The sequence below is a fragment of the Homarus americanus genome, unplaced genomic scaffold, assembly GCF_018991925.1.
Source record: "Homarus americanus isolate GMGI-L3 unplaced genomic scaffold, GMGI_Hamer_2.0 scaffold20465, whole genome shotgun sequence".
NCBI classification, from domain to species: Eukaryota; Metazoa; Arthropoda; class Malacostraca; order Decapoda; family Nephropidae; genus Homarus; species Homarus americanus.
In genome coordinates, this window is record NW_024756914.1 from 3,207,848 (window position 1) to 3,225,075 (window position 17,228).

At 41.0% G+C, this 17,228-nt stretch overlaps 1 protein-coding gene across 1 annotated transcript in view; it reads right to left on the reverse strand.

Moving 5' to 3' along the window:
- Positions 1-6,885: 6,885 nt before the first annotated feature.
- Positions 6,886-17,228, reverse strand: part of LOC121857274 — an 86,926-nt gene continuing 76,583 nt past the window's right edge. The window contains exon 3 of the mRNA XM_042353266.1: positions 6,886-7,077. Within this exon, the coding sequence (XP_042209200.1) occupies positions 6,886-7,077 (192 nt within the window). The remainder of the gene's footprint in view (positions 7,078-17,228) is intronic.

The following is a 17,228-nucleotide window of genomic DNA, read 5'->3' on the forward strand; positions in this document are numbered from 1 at the left end:
AGACTTTTCCAGACGAGTAAAGGAACGGAAATAGAAAGACGGGAAACTATTGAAGTAAGATAGTAATCGGTCGGTGGTACAGAGAAACTGAGTCACACTGGTAAAAGAATGAAGCTCTGAATATGGAAACGTTCCAAGCGGAGAAGTGATCTGTCACAGGAAACTGGAAACCTGCCAAATTACAGAAGGAAAGGTGTATCAAGGTCGGAAACGTTCCAGAAAGGGAAAGGAAATGGTTTCAGAATACAGAAAATAAAGAATAAATGATAATAAATTATAATAATGGGAAAATGATGCATAAGTGAGACAATAAAATCACAACTGTATGTTTACATTCTTGAAAAAAATGTAAATAACTGAAAGGACTAAAATTTCACTTCCATTAAAATGAAGAAGCAGTACTGGGAAAAGGTGGACTGAAGACCCAATTCAGGATACATATAAAGACAGTTAAAATTACACGGAGGAAAACAGTCAGTAAAATAGCGCCCTAAGAGGTTCTGAACAAAACAACCCTGTGTTTTAAGTTACTGCAAGGAATAGAGACAAAAAAAATACTACAGCCACAGTAAAGAGAGAGAGAGAGAGAGAGAGAGAGAGAGAGAGAGAGAGAGAGAGAGAGAGCTTAGAGAAACCAAACCTCCCGGAAAACTTACTCCCTTCCTTTCTTTGCTCATCTCGTTGAAAACTTCTTAGCGGAACACTTAAACGACTTCTGGAAACCCGACAATTTGCTCAGCTGTACGATAGTTCCAGACCCACTGAGAGGAAAATTGAAGTCCTAATCTTACCGAGGTAATTTCTCTTCTACTCTCGGGGTCTTCTAGTTATTGCTCTGGAAGGGGGAAACCTAACTGACCAATCAGTCTTTAGCTTCACTGCTGGAAAGTCTGGAATAGGTAAGGTGTCTCTCCAGTATTGTCATGATGAGGGAAGATCCATTAACCCAGTGGTGTAGTTTTTCAGGTGGGATTTCTGGAATGATTGGAGCACCTTTCCTTATATTCCTTTTTTTTCTGTATAGTGGAAAATGACATGAGGAATCGAGCTGCTATAGAAGAAGTGGAGAACCTCTGGTGTGGTAATATTAATGTATTGGAGAGAGAGAGAGAGAGAGAGAGAGAGAATCATCAACATCGGCCCCCAGCCACATGAAAAATCACACAACTATCACCCATCAAACCACCCTCCCTCACCTCGCCCTCCTCCTCGCCCTCCTCCTCACCCTCCTCTTCACCCTCCCCTACCCCACCCTCCTCCACCTCAACTTTTCTCTCCCTACCCTCCCTGTCCTCTCCTCACCCTCCTTCCCCCCACATTCCCCCCCCCTCCTCCCCATAGTCCACAGTGGTCAACATCCATAAACTTAAGAGAACTGGCGCGGCTGAAAATTCGATATTCAAATCAGCGTCGACATAGTGGTGATTTGGGCGCCTTGATCAAACAGGGAGTGTGACCACGCACCACGATGACCGCCACCTACCACTATCTTACCTAATGACCCACACCACCACCAAGTTTATGTAGCCCTGACCAAGCCTGGCCCAGAGATAAGGCCTTAACGACCTAGTTTTCCCCTCTGATGGCCTAAGTATCGATGGCTCACGGGGGATGGTAATGACCGGTGGATGGTAAATTGGATTTGGTTGGTGTACAACACGAGATGGTAGGGGGAGGGATGAGGAGGTGTTGGGTGTGAGGTGGAGATTACGTGATACAAGGTGTGGTACCTGCTATATTGGACAGCCAGAGAGAGACAAAGATAAAGAGAGACTTATACTTAGAGAGAAGACACCAACAGAACACACACACACACACACACACACACACACACACACACACACACACACACACACACACACACACACGGCCAAGACTAATTATCAACAGTCCCAAACCATATACCCTGGAGTCCAGATTACTCAGATTAAACATGAACCAACACGTTTGAGGCTACGTAATCTCCCGGTCCCATTGAATAGCTTCTCATCTCATCACTTTGAAAGGGACTGAGCTCCCCTTGTCCCCCCCTACCCCAAAACAGCAACTCTATTACCCTTAATGGCTAACCCTTACCCTTAAACGCTTCCCCTTAAAACCTTATTAATTTAAGGGGATAAAACTAACCTTAAAATAGTGTGGGTACCTATTTAATCTAACCTTGCCTGTGTGACCTTCCCTGACCTTGCCTAACTTAGCCTGTGTGACCTGGCCTGACCTTGCCTAACTTAGCCTGTGTGACCTGGCCTGATCTGCCCTAACCTGAATAACTCAACCTAACCTTCATGACCAAATATAATCTGTATGACCTAATCTAACCTGCGTGACCTAACCTAACCTGTGTGAACTACCCTGACCTATCTTAGCCTAGGTTCTGTGACCTAACCTAACCTAACCCAACTTAACCTGTGTGGTTACATAAAGACTTCCTCCCAGCATCTAAAACAAAACTTTCAATGGGATACGAACCTCTCCTAAAATAAGTAACATATCGAATATCTATACTATCAAGGGGGTGTGGCTCCCTCTCCCTTTAAACCAGCATTATTACCATATTATCTTTAACGACTACTTCCCCCCACCTAAAACCTTAAACCCTAAACCTTAAACTATATCAAAGGGTTACGGCTACCCCCCTTAAAACCATTAAATATATCACGAGTTAAAATGACACCCCTTTAAATAACATTAACACACACACACACACACACACACACACACAGTAAGATTATAAAGCGAAATTTATAACAGCGGAGTAAATTTATAGTGGACTAAATACTGTGAAATATTACACTAAGTTCTGAAAATTAAAGGTAAGAGGAAACATAGGTACAAAGTCTGTGAGATATGAGGAGAGAGAGAGAGAGAGAGAGAGAGAGAGAGAGAATAGAAACAGGACGAAGATAGGAACGAAGGAAGGAACGAAGGAAGGAAACGGTGATATGAGAGGGAGAGAGAAAGGAAGAGAGAGGGGTGACAGAAGAAGAAGAGAAATAAGAGATAAAAAGTTTAAACCTGAACTACGAACGAAGGGAAATACGTAAAGGACGAACCAATTTAACATATTCCTGGATATTATCGTAAAAGAGACAAATTATCGTACAGAAGTTTCTAAATTATCGTAAACTATTAATACTGAATAATATCATATTTATTAAATCATCATACCTCATCATACTAGAAACAATATAATCATCATACCTCATCATACTAGAAACAATATAATCATCATACCTCATCATACTAGAAACAATATAATCATCATACCTCATCATACTAGAAACAATATAATCATCATACCTCATCATACTAGAAACAATATAATCATCATACTAATCACATTATTACCATACGATAATACATAGACAAATACACCCCTAGCTAATCATACAATAAAAATTAAATATACATAATTGACGAATGTAATTAAAAAAAAAATCATACTACACTGCAGTCATAATACTCTAAGAGAAACCGAAAAAAAAAATAATAAGAAAAATAAAAACATCGTCCTGCGGGTGTCGGGGTTGCGGGTACAATAATTTCCGACAAACAAATTTCCGGCAGAGATAGAGCCCGAGAAAGCCATGGCCACCAACTGCAGTTATACCTACGTTTATGATCTTATTTTTCTTGTTATTTACTTTTTCAACTCCGCATGTCCTATCTTGATAATGCAGAGGCGTGTCTTAATAGGAAATGAGGACACGGTGGTAGGGAGGGGGGGGGTGGGTTGTATGTCCTATAAATATATTAAGAGGAAATGTGGATATTGTTTGTATGGGTTGTATGTCCTACAAGGGGTGGACATGGGGATATATCAGAGGACATGTTGATATGGGAGAAGGGTGGTTGTACATATTATGCATTTCAGACACGTGTGTTAGTTTGTGATGTACGTTCTTTACACTTTAATGTACACCGTTGTATGTCATATAAATAAAAGGAAAAGGCCGTGTCCTAAACAAGAGAAAATTGGGGCGCAGGTGTCCAGTATGTTCAAGGAAGAAAGGCTTGGGCGTGTGTTGGGAAATGTGTCTGTGCTTATACCCATGTCCAGATGACGATGTGAATTTTATATAGCTAACACTTGTAATGCCTATATTTTCTCCTTCGCATGCCCAAAGATTGACAAAAAAAAATCCCTGCGTGTCCAAATGATAGAATAAACGCATGTCCTGGTACAAGTCCTTTTCCGACATCCGACATACCCCACTTTAGACATGCGTACGAGATCTTAGAAGTATCCCTACCCCTATATGCATGTCCAAGGCTGTTTCCCTTTCCCCAAATTCTGAAAGACATGTGTATATCCAAGAAACAGGACACGAATATCCCCCTTGCATGTCCGAACGTCTTCCACTTTACACACGCGCGAAACATCCACCAGACACGCGAACGTATGTCCAAATGAGATGTAAATAACACCATACATGTCCTAAGAGTGGTATTTTTTCACAGTTTTATCGATATTCTTTGTAGGACTATGGTGGAAATGGCCGTGTCACTCACAACGGGCAATGTCCCACGCGTGTCCTCTTGGTGTACGTGGGATTCTGGAAATGTATAAACTTTAAATAACTCTTTCCTCCTCCTCCTCCTCCTCCTCTCTTTCTTATCTACCCTTTCTCCCGTCCTTTCACCTCCTCCTCCACCTCCTCCTCCGCTTCTCTTTCCCCCATTTCATCTCCTCCTTCTCTTCTCCCTCTCTACTTCTTCTCCCCTCCTTTCATCTTCTCCTCCTCCTACTCCTCTTCCTTCTTTCTCTATCAACTTCCTCCGTCCCCCACCCTCTCCCTCCTCACTATCTCTCTCCCTTTTCGTCCACATTCGCTTCTTCACTTCAAACTCTCCCTCCACTCTCTCCTCTCCCTCTCCTCTACTTCCCATCCCTCCTCTCCCTCATCCTCCTCTACCCCTCCTCCTTTACTCCCTCATCCTCCTCTACCCCCCTTCCTCCTCCTCCTCCTTTACCCCCTCCTCCTCTTCCTCTGTGTCTTCCAGGATTTTCGGTGGGGTAAAACCTGGAGCTTGTAGTGATATATGCGGGTGCTCTCACGAAATACTTTCTTAGATATGATCAATGGACGCTACCAGGACGAGAGAGAGAGAGAGAGAGAGAGAGAGAGAGAGAGAGAGAGAGAGAGAGAGAGTAACACAAAGCGAGAGGCAGACACAAACGGAGAGAAAAATGTACAAAATATGAAGAAAGATTAATTTGCATTTCATATCTTCTCTCACCCATTTGCATTGTACATAAAATTTTATACTGATGTTGTGTCTCAGAGACGTCGCCATGGCTGAGAGATGGACTAAGAGAACGAGACAGACAGACAGACAGACCAACAGGAAAGACAACAGAGGGGAATATCAACATGCAGACAGACAGACAGTGACAGACAGACAAATAAAAACAGCCATACAGACACGTAAACATATTCTAGTAGCATTCCCCTTACACTCTCCCACACCTCCATCATCCCCCTCACTAGCACGAAGGTTCCTGACTACTTCCCGGTCTAAGCTTCAGATAGGCCAACGTCAAGCTACCAAACATTACAATTCAATTTCAATCTTCGCCTTTTACGTAACCAAATCGAATCACTCACAGAACAAAACACTCAGACACACACACACACACACACACACACACACACACACACACACACACACACACACACACACACACACACACACACACACACACACACACACGGAGACATAAGACAACAAGGAAATTTCGGGCATGGAAAGTAAGATGGGGCGAATCAACAGGGAATGGAGATATGAACTTTAATAAATGTTATATAAGAAAATTGGGTAAATGATTAACTAAATTGGGTAAATGTATAACTAAATTGGGTAAATGTATAACTAAAATTGCAAATAACTAAAATTGGGTAAAATGTACAACTAAATTGCAAATGTATAACCAAATTGGGTAAATGTATAACTAAATTGCAAATGGTATAACTAAAATTGGGTAAATGAATAACTAAATTGGGTAAATGAATAACTAAATTGGGTAAATGATTAACTAAATTGGGTAAATGTATAACTAAATTGGGTAAATGTATAACTAAATTGGGTAAATGAATAAAAAAGGGGTAAATGTGTACAAAATAATACATAGGAAGAAATTATAATGAAGAGAACTACCATGAAGAGAGAGAGAGAATTAAAGAAAAAAAAGGAAGAAAGAGTAAAAGCGAAAGAGAGAGAGACAGAGAAACAACACATAACTAATACAAAATACAATAACAAATATAAACTAACAAAAAATAATTAAAAATCAGTGAAAATAAAAATATATCATAGAAAAAATACCGCAATAAAAAAAAAACACTTGATATGCAAAACCTAAACCAATTGAAACAGGATATAGGCCAAAAATAATAAGCCTATACGAATTATATATAAACTTTCCTATAAAAAGAGTTTATTTTATCCTATAAATTTGTGATTTAGTGAAAGGGTTGATATACTGGAATAGATATTTGATCAAAGTAATGACAGACCTTTACAAAATAGTTGAAAATCAGAATCACAATAATCTCTCTCTCTCTCTCTCTCTCTCTCTCTCTAAATCACTGATACGTAAAACCAAGAAATAGAAACGTAATCTCAATGACATATAAACACACACACACACACACAGACACAGACACACACACACACATTTCAACGGTACGTGAAAACAGAAACTAACTAGAAACAGACTTAAAAAAGAGGAGTTTGTGTTTATGATGCAATTTAATGTGTTGAAGATACAAAACTCGGCAAATTTCCTGGTAAGTTTTAATGACTTGATTATACACACTACCCGCACTCTCTCCCGCACCTTGTTGTCCAGCTAATTATAACGAGTTGTTTTAATATGAACTGTTACAGCTCTGGAGACGTGATACTTGTACCGAACATGTCTAAAACTGGTGATGACATATCTGGAGACGTGATACTTGTACCGAACATGTCTAAAACTGGTAATGACATATCTGGAGACGTGACACTTGTACCGAACATGTCTAAAACTGGTAATGACATTTCTGGAATAAGTGACTGGAATTGGTAATACGTCTGAAATAAATATCCGGAATTGATAATGCTGTTTCGAATAATGTCTGGAATTGGTAATGATAAGCTTATAATTCATGTCTACAACTGGTATATATATATATAAAATGTCTAAAATATACAGTATATCCTAATCTGGTATAATGATGTATTTAAGCAAATTAGAAGCTTCATATATAAACTCTGACATCCATTTTAATGCAACCACAGTGAATCCGTGTTAACGTATTCATTCAATTTAATCGCATTAAAACTCTCTCACTAACATACATTTAACCTGTTTTGTTAAATAAAGAAAAAATCATCCCAGTGTAAAAATAAATTAACTCCGGTATATAACTCTTACTAACATAAACTCAATAGACAAAGTTAAATAAACGAACCAATTATCATAGTTTACATTCAACAACTGTTTTCCATTTCAGACACAGGTGTAATAAACTAAATAAATTAAGTGTATAAGTATTTTTTTCCTTAATCTTGGTATGTTAATTTCAACGAACTAAAGTTATATTACACAAATTCGATATGTTAAATCAGTATCACACACACACACACACACACACACACACACACACACACACATCCTGTTATATACAACCAACTCCTTACCACACACAATATTTCATCGAGTCAACAAACCCAACTAATTAACCTTCTTTTACCGTTGTTATGACCAGGTAGCACACGGAAGTTTACTAAGTTGTACACAACAAATAAGACGCATTTACCTCTCGACCAATTACTAGAGTTAAGTGCTATTTAAGCGTATTTACCATCACATTAGTACCTGCTTACTCACGCTAATTACAACGCCTACCAAGACCACCACAACATGCAGTCTGGGAATGTGGGAGAGGTGGTGGTTGGAGGAAAAGATGGTGGTAGAGACGGTGGTGGTGTGGTAGAGATGGTGGTAGTGGTGTAGTAGTGTGGTAGAGGTTATGGCAGTGGTGGTGGTAGAGTTGGTGATGGTAAGAAAGGAGGAAGAAGGAAGATAGAGGGGGAAGGGAACAGATGAAGAGACATGGAGGCAATGGAAGAGTTAGAAGAGGGATGAAAGTGGGATGGGAGAAACTGGGAGGCCAAATACTGAGGGGAGAGTGGGAGGGTTAATAGGATGAGTGGGAGGTGGAGAGGTTGAAAGGAAGTGGGAAGATGAGGGGGGGGCACTGGAAGAAGGATGGGCGAGTGGGTGGATTTGATGAGATAGGAGAGTGTGAGGAGTGGAGGGCGATAGAGTGGAAGAGGGGAAGTATGAGGGAAGGTGAGAGGAAGGGGAAGGAATGGGGGGAGGCGGGGAAGAAAGGGAGATATGGGTAAGAAATGACTGAAAAGGAAGGAAGGAAGGAAGGAAGGAAGGAAGGAAGGAAGGAAGGAAGGAAGGAAGGATTAAAATTATCTGATCGTACGCATGTTGGTTGTGTGAGTTCACTTGTACAGTATAAACAAGCGAAGTAATTGTATATATTGATACAGACACAAAAGTAAACACACACACACACATACACGCACACATGCATAAATACATACATACATACGTAAATACATAAAGGATATGCATACATTTAAACTAACATATACCCTGTAAAAATATATTTATAGACACACACACACACACACACACACACACACACACACACACACAAACACACACACACACACACACACACACACACACACACACACACACACACACACCGGAAACAATAAATATCACCGAAGAAATATAGCCCTATAGCCCGATAGCCCTATAAACCAGCGGAGACTATACAGTATATATAGCCCCTGAAAAAATTAATGCATAGCCTCGACGTAGAACCAATAGACTACAGGATTAAGTAGCAAAAAAAAAAGACTACATAACTAAGACACACTACATATATAGCTTCTACAGTGGGATAAAAATTCTTCATCTAGCTACAAAGACTAACTCTAGCCCCCTACCCCTACAGTAGTACGTAGCCTATCTTCGTTGCGACAAATACTACAGGATTATGTAGCAACAAAGACTCTATGTAGGTCACCCCCCCCCAACACACAGAGGTCTTGGTTGAGTCTTTTGTGTTGATTCGGAGTCTTATTTTTTCTCAACAGCAGCATCGCGTGACGTGGAGTCTCTGGTGAGCCTTTGTTGTGTACCGCCTGACCGAAGAGGAGGAGAAGAGGGGGAAGAGGAGGAGGAAGGAAAGGGGGAAGAAGGAAGAGCAGAGAGGGACGTTGAGGAGGAGAAGAGAGGGAGGAAGGGGGAAAGTAGGAGGAGAGGAGATGAAGAGGGTAATGGGTAAGGGGGAGAAAGTGGAGGAAAGGGGGGAGGAGAAAGAAAGGGGGGAGGAGAAAGAAAGGGGAGGGATGAAAACGAAATAAGGAAGTGATGGGGAAGAGAGCGACAGAAAAAGAGTTATATAAGCTGGGTTTAGGGAAAGTATACAGAAAGCCTGGGGAAAGTCTGTGGAAACAAGGGAATTCTGAGGCAAATTCTGGGGAAAGCCTAGAGGAAAGCCTTGAAGAAACTTGGGGGAAAGTGTAGGGAAAACCAAGCGAAAGACTGAGGATAAATATGGAGGAAACCCTAGGGAGAAATTGGGGTAAATCTGGGGAAATTTGGAGTAAGCCTAGGGAAAGCCTTTGGAAAAACTGGGGTAAATCTGGGGAAGTTAGGAGTAAGCCTAGGGAAAGCCTTTGGAAAAACTGGGGTAAATCTGGGGAAGTTTGGAGTAAGCCTAGGGAAAGCCAGGGGGAAAGTGATGAGAAGGAGGAGGATGGGGGTGTGTGTGTGTGCCGGATTTACTGGTGTTGTCCGCTGAATATCAATGTGAAATCTGACCAGAATGCCGCGAGTAATTTTCAGGCTGTTTCACTTGCTGTAGTAAATTGGTGTGTTAAGCTTAGGGCGTCTCCTTCACTTTAGAAACCTCAAATAATCCGGTCAAATTATCAATATCATCAACTCCCACATCCACAATTCCTTTATTCTATCTTCATTTTAATCCCTCTTTTCTTCCCTTCCTCCTTCTCTCCATCCTTTCCTTCGCCTACCCTCCCCAGCATCCATAAAAAATTCCCTATTTACAATATATTTTAAATCCCCACACAGACAATTTCCTTGATTAAATCCCCTACCTTCCAGCATTCAATACACAATACATTCCACCACCACATTGTCCCACCTCTTAAAATCCCTCTGAAATCCTCTTGTCTTCAATTCACATTTAAAAGATGTACCTGTTCAAAATTCGTGCGCTAGAATGTATTAACAATGACGATAAATAATGAAACAAAAACCAACGACAATTTGGGGGTTTCTATTCGGCCGTCTGGGTACACTACACTTATATTCGTCATGTAAAGAGATTGACTCAAAAAAAATAATATCTTTTTTTCGTTTTTCTCGCTCATGTAAGATTTTCCGTTGTTAGAGTAAACGTACGTAGGTGATTGAAAACAAAAGATAAGTCTAATATGCTTTTTTTTTTTTTAGTTTTTGTTTTTTTTGATCAGTTAATTCTTAAATAATAAAGACGATTAATCTAAACAAATACACAGTAAAAGAAACAAGAACAAAACATAAAATTCAATACTGAAACACAAGAGAATGATTCGTAAATAAGAAAATGGAAGAAGACATAAACGGATGAAAACGGAGAAGATAAAAATAACAATGAGAATAAATATACAATACAAATATATAATAGAACTTAAGGAGTAACAAACAATGAAACAGGAGTAAAAGAGGATAAGGAAAGCAGAGAGAGAGAGAGAGAGAGAGAGAGAGAGGCGAATACAACAATCGACTTAGAAATAATGCTCAGGGAAAGAGAATGGAAACAAATAATGGAAACAGGTGGAGGAAATTCTAGATAAAAATGCAGATAGAGCGAGAGAAGAAGTCCAGTCACGCCTCGCCGGATCTCTCGCCTGGCTGGACTAGGAGCGATATGCAGACCAGGAGGCCCCCAGCTCACTACCAGGACCCCCCCTTTCCCCCAAGCTCACTACCAGGACCCCCTTTCCCCCAGCTCACTACCAGGGCCCCCATCTCACTGTCAAGGCTCCATATTATTACCAGGGCCCCCAGCTCACTACCAGGGCCTCCCAACTCACTACCATGGCCCCCAGCTTTACATTTCCCCCTCTCACCTCTTCTCCACTTACTTTCTCCCTCTCCCACTCTTCGTCACTTTTCCTGTCTCTTCCTTCTCCACTTTTTCCCTCTCTCCTCCCCTCACCCCGTCCCCACTCTCTCCCTCTCTCCCACTAGAGGTTTTTCATAAGGTCATGAAGTTTACGTGTGGGCGCGCGGGAGGAAAGTCGATGACGTCAGTGAACTCTGGTTGGTCTGGAAAGTCCACTAACACCAGGAGAAGAGAAGAGAAGAGAAGAGAAGAGAAGAGAAGAGAAGAGAAGAGGAGAGAGAATCACACAATACACACACTTTTAAACCCAATATCAAATGTCTCTAAAGCTCTTTACTTACACCTTACCTACAATTCTCACAGTTCCAGAATCTTACGTTAAAAATTTCTCCCTTCTATAGACACGACTCCTAAGCCAACTCCTTTTATATAACGAAACCAACACTACCTCACAATATGACGTCAAATATGTACAGAGACTCGAATGTGTGTTGTAGCCTATCAAACTGTGGGAGGAGAAACTGTCTTACGATTTTGTTTTTAGGAATATATCTATAGGATCCTCTGGCAGATGTGGGAGTTGTGCATATCATATCAGCTTCCTTCGTGACTTTTCTCAACCCATGTTAATTTTCACTGCTAGATTAGGTTTCATGTTAAATGGGAACTAGTATTAAGAGACCATAGTCCTAATGGGACCCAGTTCTAAAAGGTCCAAACGAAACTTAGCCTTCAGTATTGGGATCCATTAAACTGAAGGTCCATTAGGTCTAAGCTCCATTAGGTCTGAGGTCCATTAAGTCTAAGCTCCATTAGGTCTGAGGGTCCATTAAGAAAGGGGCATATTAATATGGGAGGGAAAGGGTCCATTTAACCATTCGCCTGATATATGATATAAAGTATCCTAACTTCTACGTTCCGCCACGTTATCATCGCTGGAGTTTTACGTATTATGAGAGCCTTCCAGACCCCAACATTTCCGTTCAGATGGTGAGGAAGTAACAATCGTTCCAACTGTTAAATTCCATATCCTGGATTTTCACGTCTAGAAAACTCCGTAGTCAACCTTTTTTTTTTTTTTTTAGTTAAACTCAAAGACAGATTCGTAAGCCGCTTTGAGATCCATGGCGAGATCCTCCAGAAGGGAAAAACATCAAAGATACTGGAGAATGGGTATTAGGATTTCCGAAGATTTCATTGTTGTTCAGAAATCCCTAGAGTAATCGAGAAATTCCAAGAATTCAAATTAGCTCAGAAATCACAAAGACGACTTTAGTTTTCTATCACTGTTTAGAGAGAGTGTAAGATATCTTTGACGAATCTCAGGAACTTTTAAGGAGACCTCGAGTCTTAAGGGGTATAATTTTTTACATTCTCTCTACGTTCTAGAAACTTTTAAAGCGTTTCTCTGACGGTCACCAGAACTCGATCCAGGTTCCTAAGGTTTTGTCAACACTATCAAGGAGAATCTGACCATAAAATATTTTACCGTAGAAACATTTACTTTTCACTAAATTTTTCAAGGGTCACCAGACTTGACCTTCGTTCCTCTGACGTTAACGAGTGGTAGGTGACGTAGTGGTTTGTTTTGGGTTACAAGAAGTCAGCCCAAGAAGTGATTTTTTCCTGACTTTACTGACGGATTCATTTTGCGCGTGAGGGATATATTTTCAAGGTTGGATCAGCGAATTAATTAATCACATTTGGCCATAGTTGTTTTGTCATGGTGATCAAGTTCCTTAAAATATAAATCGGACTTGCCTTGGGTTCTGTGTTCGAGTTTGTCAAAGCTCTTTAAGTGACAATCCATAGAATATTACAGTAGTAGTATCCGGTTAAAGTAGTACATCCTGTTAACGTACAGGGTTTTATATAACGCATTTTGTACGTTTAGCGAATACTAAATCAGAGGTTTCCAAACAGGTCGAAAAATCCTCCTCCTCCTTCATACACATTATTCCAAGAACCTCAAAAAAGAACATTTCACAAGACGTCATCACACAGCTTCAGAAACATCAAATAAACTCCTTACTCAACGTCTGTACATCTCTCAGTCGACACCCAAACAACGACCTTGACTCAAAAATGTGAACTAATACCTGGGTGGATCATACGTCAGCCTCACCAATAGATAGCTGACTTTAGGCAACCCGGGGAGATTTTGACAGTCTCATATCCATATTAAAGACGCCCTTCACACACCTTCTGGAGCATGAACCACCTGGAACACTGACATCCTGGAACAATGGTCTCCTGGAACACTGTCCGCCTGTAACACTGTCATCCTGTAACACTGACCACTGGAACACTGACTTATTGAAACACTGACAAACTGTTACATCTTTTACCATTCCAAACAAAATATTTATTATATATTCAACCCTATATAACAAATGGACATACCCTGCATTTACGGAGACAGAGCGTGAGTAGAGAGAGAGAGAGAGAGAGAGAGAGAGAGAGAGAGAGAGATACTCAAACAGGGAGAGAGTTAAATGAAAAAGAGACAAAAATTCAGGCCCTATTCATAAAAACAACAACAAAAATACCTACACTAGCATGAATGACCATCGACTCACCTGTGTTCAAGAAGCTGGGTGGTGTGGTGGGTGGGGGAGTGAGTGGGTGGGTGGATGTGACGTATACAACTCGTGAATTACCTATACCTCGAGGCCGAGCAGAGACGACCAATGACAGCAGCGGTGAATGAGAGAAGATACGAGAACTTTTAACTCCTTCGTACAGTACACGCCGAGACGATTATACCACCTGAGGACGATTACACCACCTGCGGACGATTAAACCACCCACAGCCACATGAGACACACGCCACAATGTAAAACACTGACGAGTCGACCAACACCGTCTACCACCAGAATGAGATAGATAAAAATAAGAATAGACAGACAGACAGACAGACAGACAGAGAGACACTATACACCAGGAGTATCAACAATTACTCCCTATCCACCCACCCCTCCCCCCCCCACACACACATACAGAGTAGAATGAAAAACGAAAAAAAAACCACCGTGTACCTGATCGTCTCGTGTCTCAAAACGAACTAATAGATACCAACGACCTTTAAGAGTGGAGTTGGTGACCTTTTAATAGTGAGGAGTGTCTCCAGGAGGACTGATCTTCTCGCTGTCTGCCTCCCGAGTCACCCAGGGAAGGCGCCAGATATCGAGAACCTGAATTACTTACTCGACAGCTAAAAAAGTTGTGAGGCTTTTAGTAATGGTGAGAATATTATACTTGTGCCCTAAGAGAACTGCCGGTAGACTTGTGGGTAAAGTGTAGGTATTGGAAAGTGGAAGGATACACGGACAGACAGTCAGACAGGAAGAGACGCAGACAGACAGACACACACACAGTCAGGCAGACAGACAGACAGACAGACAGACAGACAGACAGATTCGTAAAAACGAAGGCAGATAGATACTGGCATAAATAATTAAGAGCGCATTACAGTATAAAAGTCTACGGTCCCATCTTGCCACATTTCACTACATCACCGCCCACTACCATTACTCTCTCAACACACACACACACACACACGCGCGCGCACACACACCGTCGGGACTCTGGAGTAAAATTAAAGTGCAGGCCCGGAAGTATACCAATATTGATAAATAAATAAAAATAATTGCCTCTCAGAAGACTGATAATATTAATGTTAATAATAGTAAATATTTCAGACCCCCTTCATAATAATAATAATAATAATAATAATAATAATAATAATAATAATAATAATAATAATAATAATAATAATAATAATAATAATAATATAGACAATTAAGCTTCACACTCAACGACTCCAACAAGCATAACCAAGGTTATGCATAAGGTTCTGTCAACACTATCAAGAAGAATCTGACCATAAAATATTTTACCGTAGAAACATTTACTTTTCACTAAATTTTTCAAGGGTCACCAGACTTGGCCTTCGTTCCTCTGACGTTAACGAGTGGTAGGTGACGTAGTGGTTTGTTTTGGGTTACAAGAAATCAGCCCAAGGAGTGATTTTTTCCTGAATTTACTGATGGATTAATTTTGTGCGTGAGGGATATATTTTCAAGGTTGGATCAGCGAATTAATTAATCACCTTTGACCATAGTTGTTTTGTCATGGTGATCAAGTTCCTTAAAATATAAATCGGACTTGCCTTGGGTTCTGTGTTCGAGTTTGTCAAAGCTCTTTAAGTGACAATCCATAGAATATTACAGTAGTAGTATCCGGTTAAAGTAGTACATCCTCTTAACGTACAGGGTTTTATATAACGCATTTTGTACGTTTAGCAAATACTAAATCAGATTTTTCTAAACAGGTCGAAAAATCCTCCTCCTCTTCCTCCTTCATACACATTACTCCAAGAACCTCAAAAAAGAACATTTCACAAGACGTCATCACAAAGCTTCACAAACATCAAATAAACTCCTTACTCAACGTCTGTACATCTCTCAGTCGACACCCAAACAACGACCTTGACTCAAAAATATGAACTAATACCTGGGTGGATCATAGGTCAGCCTCACCAGTAGATAGCTGACTTTAGGCAACCCAGGGAGATTTTGACAGTCTCATATCCATATTAAAGACGCCCTTTACACACCTTCTGGAGCATGAACCACCTGGAACACTGACCTCCTGGAACAATGGTCTCCTGGAACACTGTCCGCCTGTAACACTGTCATCCTGTAACACTGACCACTGGAACACTGACTTATTAAAACACTGACAAACTGTTACTTCTTTTACCATTCCAAACAAAATATTTATTATATATTCAACCCTATATAACAAATGGACATACCCTGCATTTACGGAGACAGAGCGTGAGTAGAGAGAGAGAGAGAGAGAGAGAGAGAGAGAGAGACAGAGAGAGACAGAGAGAGAGAGAGAGAGAGAGAGAGAGAGAGAGAGAGAGAGAGAGAGAGAGAGAGAGAGAGAGAGAGAGATACTCAAACAGGGAGACAGATAAATGAAAAAGAAACAAAAATTCAGGCCCTATTCATAAAAACAACAACAAAAATACCTACACTAGCATGAACGACCATCGACTCACCTTTGTTCAAGAAGCTGGGTGGTGTGGTGGGTGGGGGAGTGAGTGGGTGGGTGATTGTGGCGTTACGTATACAACTCGTGAATTACCTATACCTCGAGGCCGAGCAGAGACGACCAATGACAGCAGCGGTGAATGAGAGAAGATGCGAGAATTTTTAACTCCTTCGTACAGTACACGCCGAGACGATTATACCACCTGAGGACGATTACACCACCTGCGGACGATTAAACCACCCACAGCCACATGAGACACACGCCACAATGTAAAACACTGACGAGCCGACCAACACCGTCTACCACCAGAATGAGATAGATAAAAATAAGAATAGACAGACAGACAGACAGACAGACAGAGAGACACTATACACCAGGAGTATCAACAATTACTCCCTATCCACCCACCCCTCCCCCCCCCACACACACATACAGAGTAGAATGAAAAACGAAAAAAAAACCACCGTGTACCTGATCGTCTCGTGTCTCAAAACGAACTAATAGATACCAACGACCTTTAAGAGTGGAGTTGGTGACCTTTTAATAGTGAGGAGTGTCTCCAGGAGGACTGATCTTCTCGCTGTCTGCCTCCCGAGTCACCCAGGGAAGGCGCCAGATATCGAGAACCTGAATTACTTACTCGACAGCTAAAAAAGTTGTGAGGCTTTTAGTAATGGTGAGAATATTATACTTGTGCCCTAAGAGAACTGCCGGTAGACTTGTGGGTAAAGTGTAGGTATTGGAAAGTGGAAGGATACACGGACAGACAGTCAGACAGGAAGAGACGCAGACAGACAGACACACACACAGTCAGGCAGACAGACAGACAGACAGACAGACAGACAGACAGATTCGTAAAAACGAAGGCAGATAGATACTGGCATAAATAATTAAGAGCGCATTACAGTATAAAAGTCTACGGTCCCATCTTGCCACATTTCACTACATCACCGC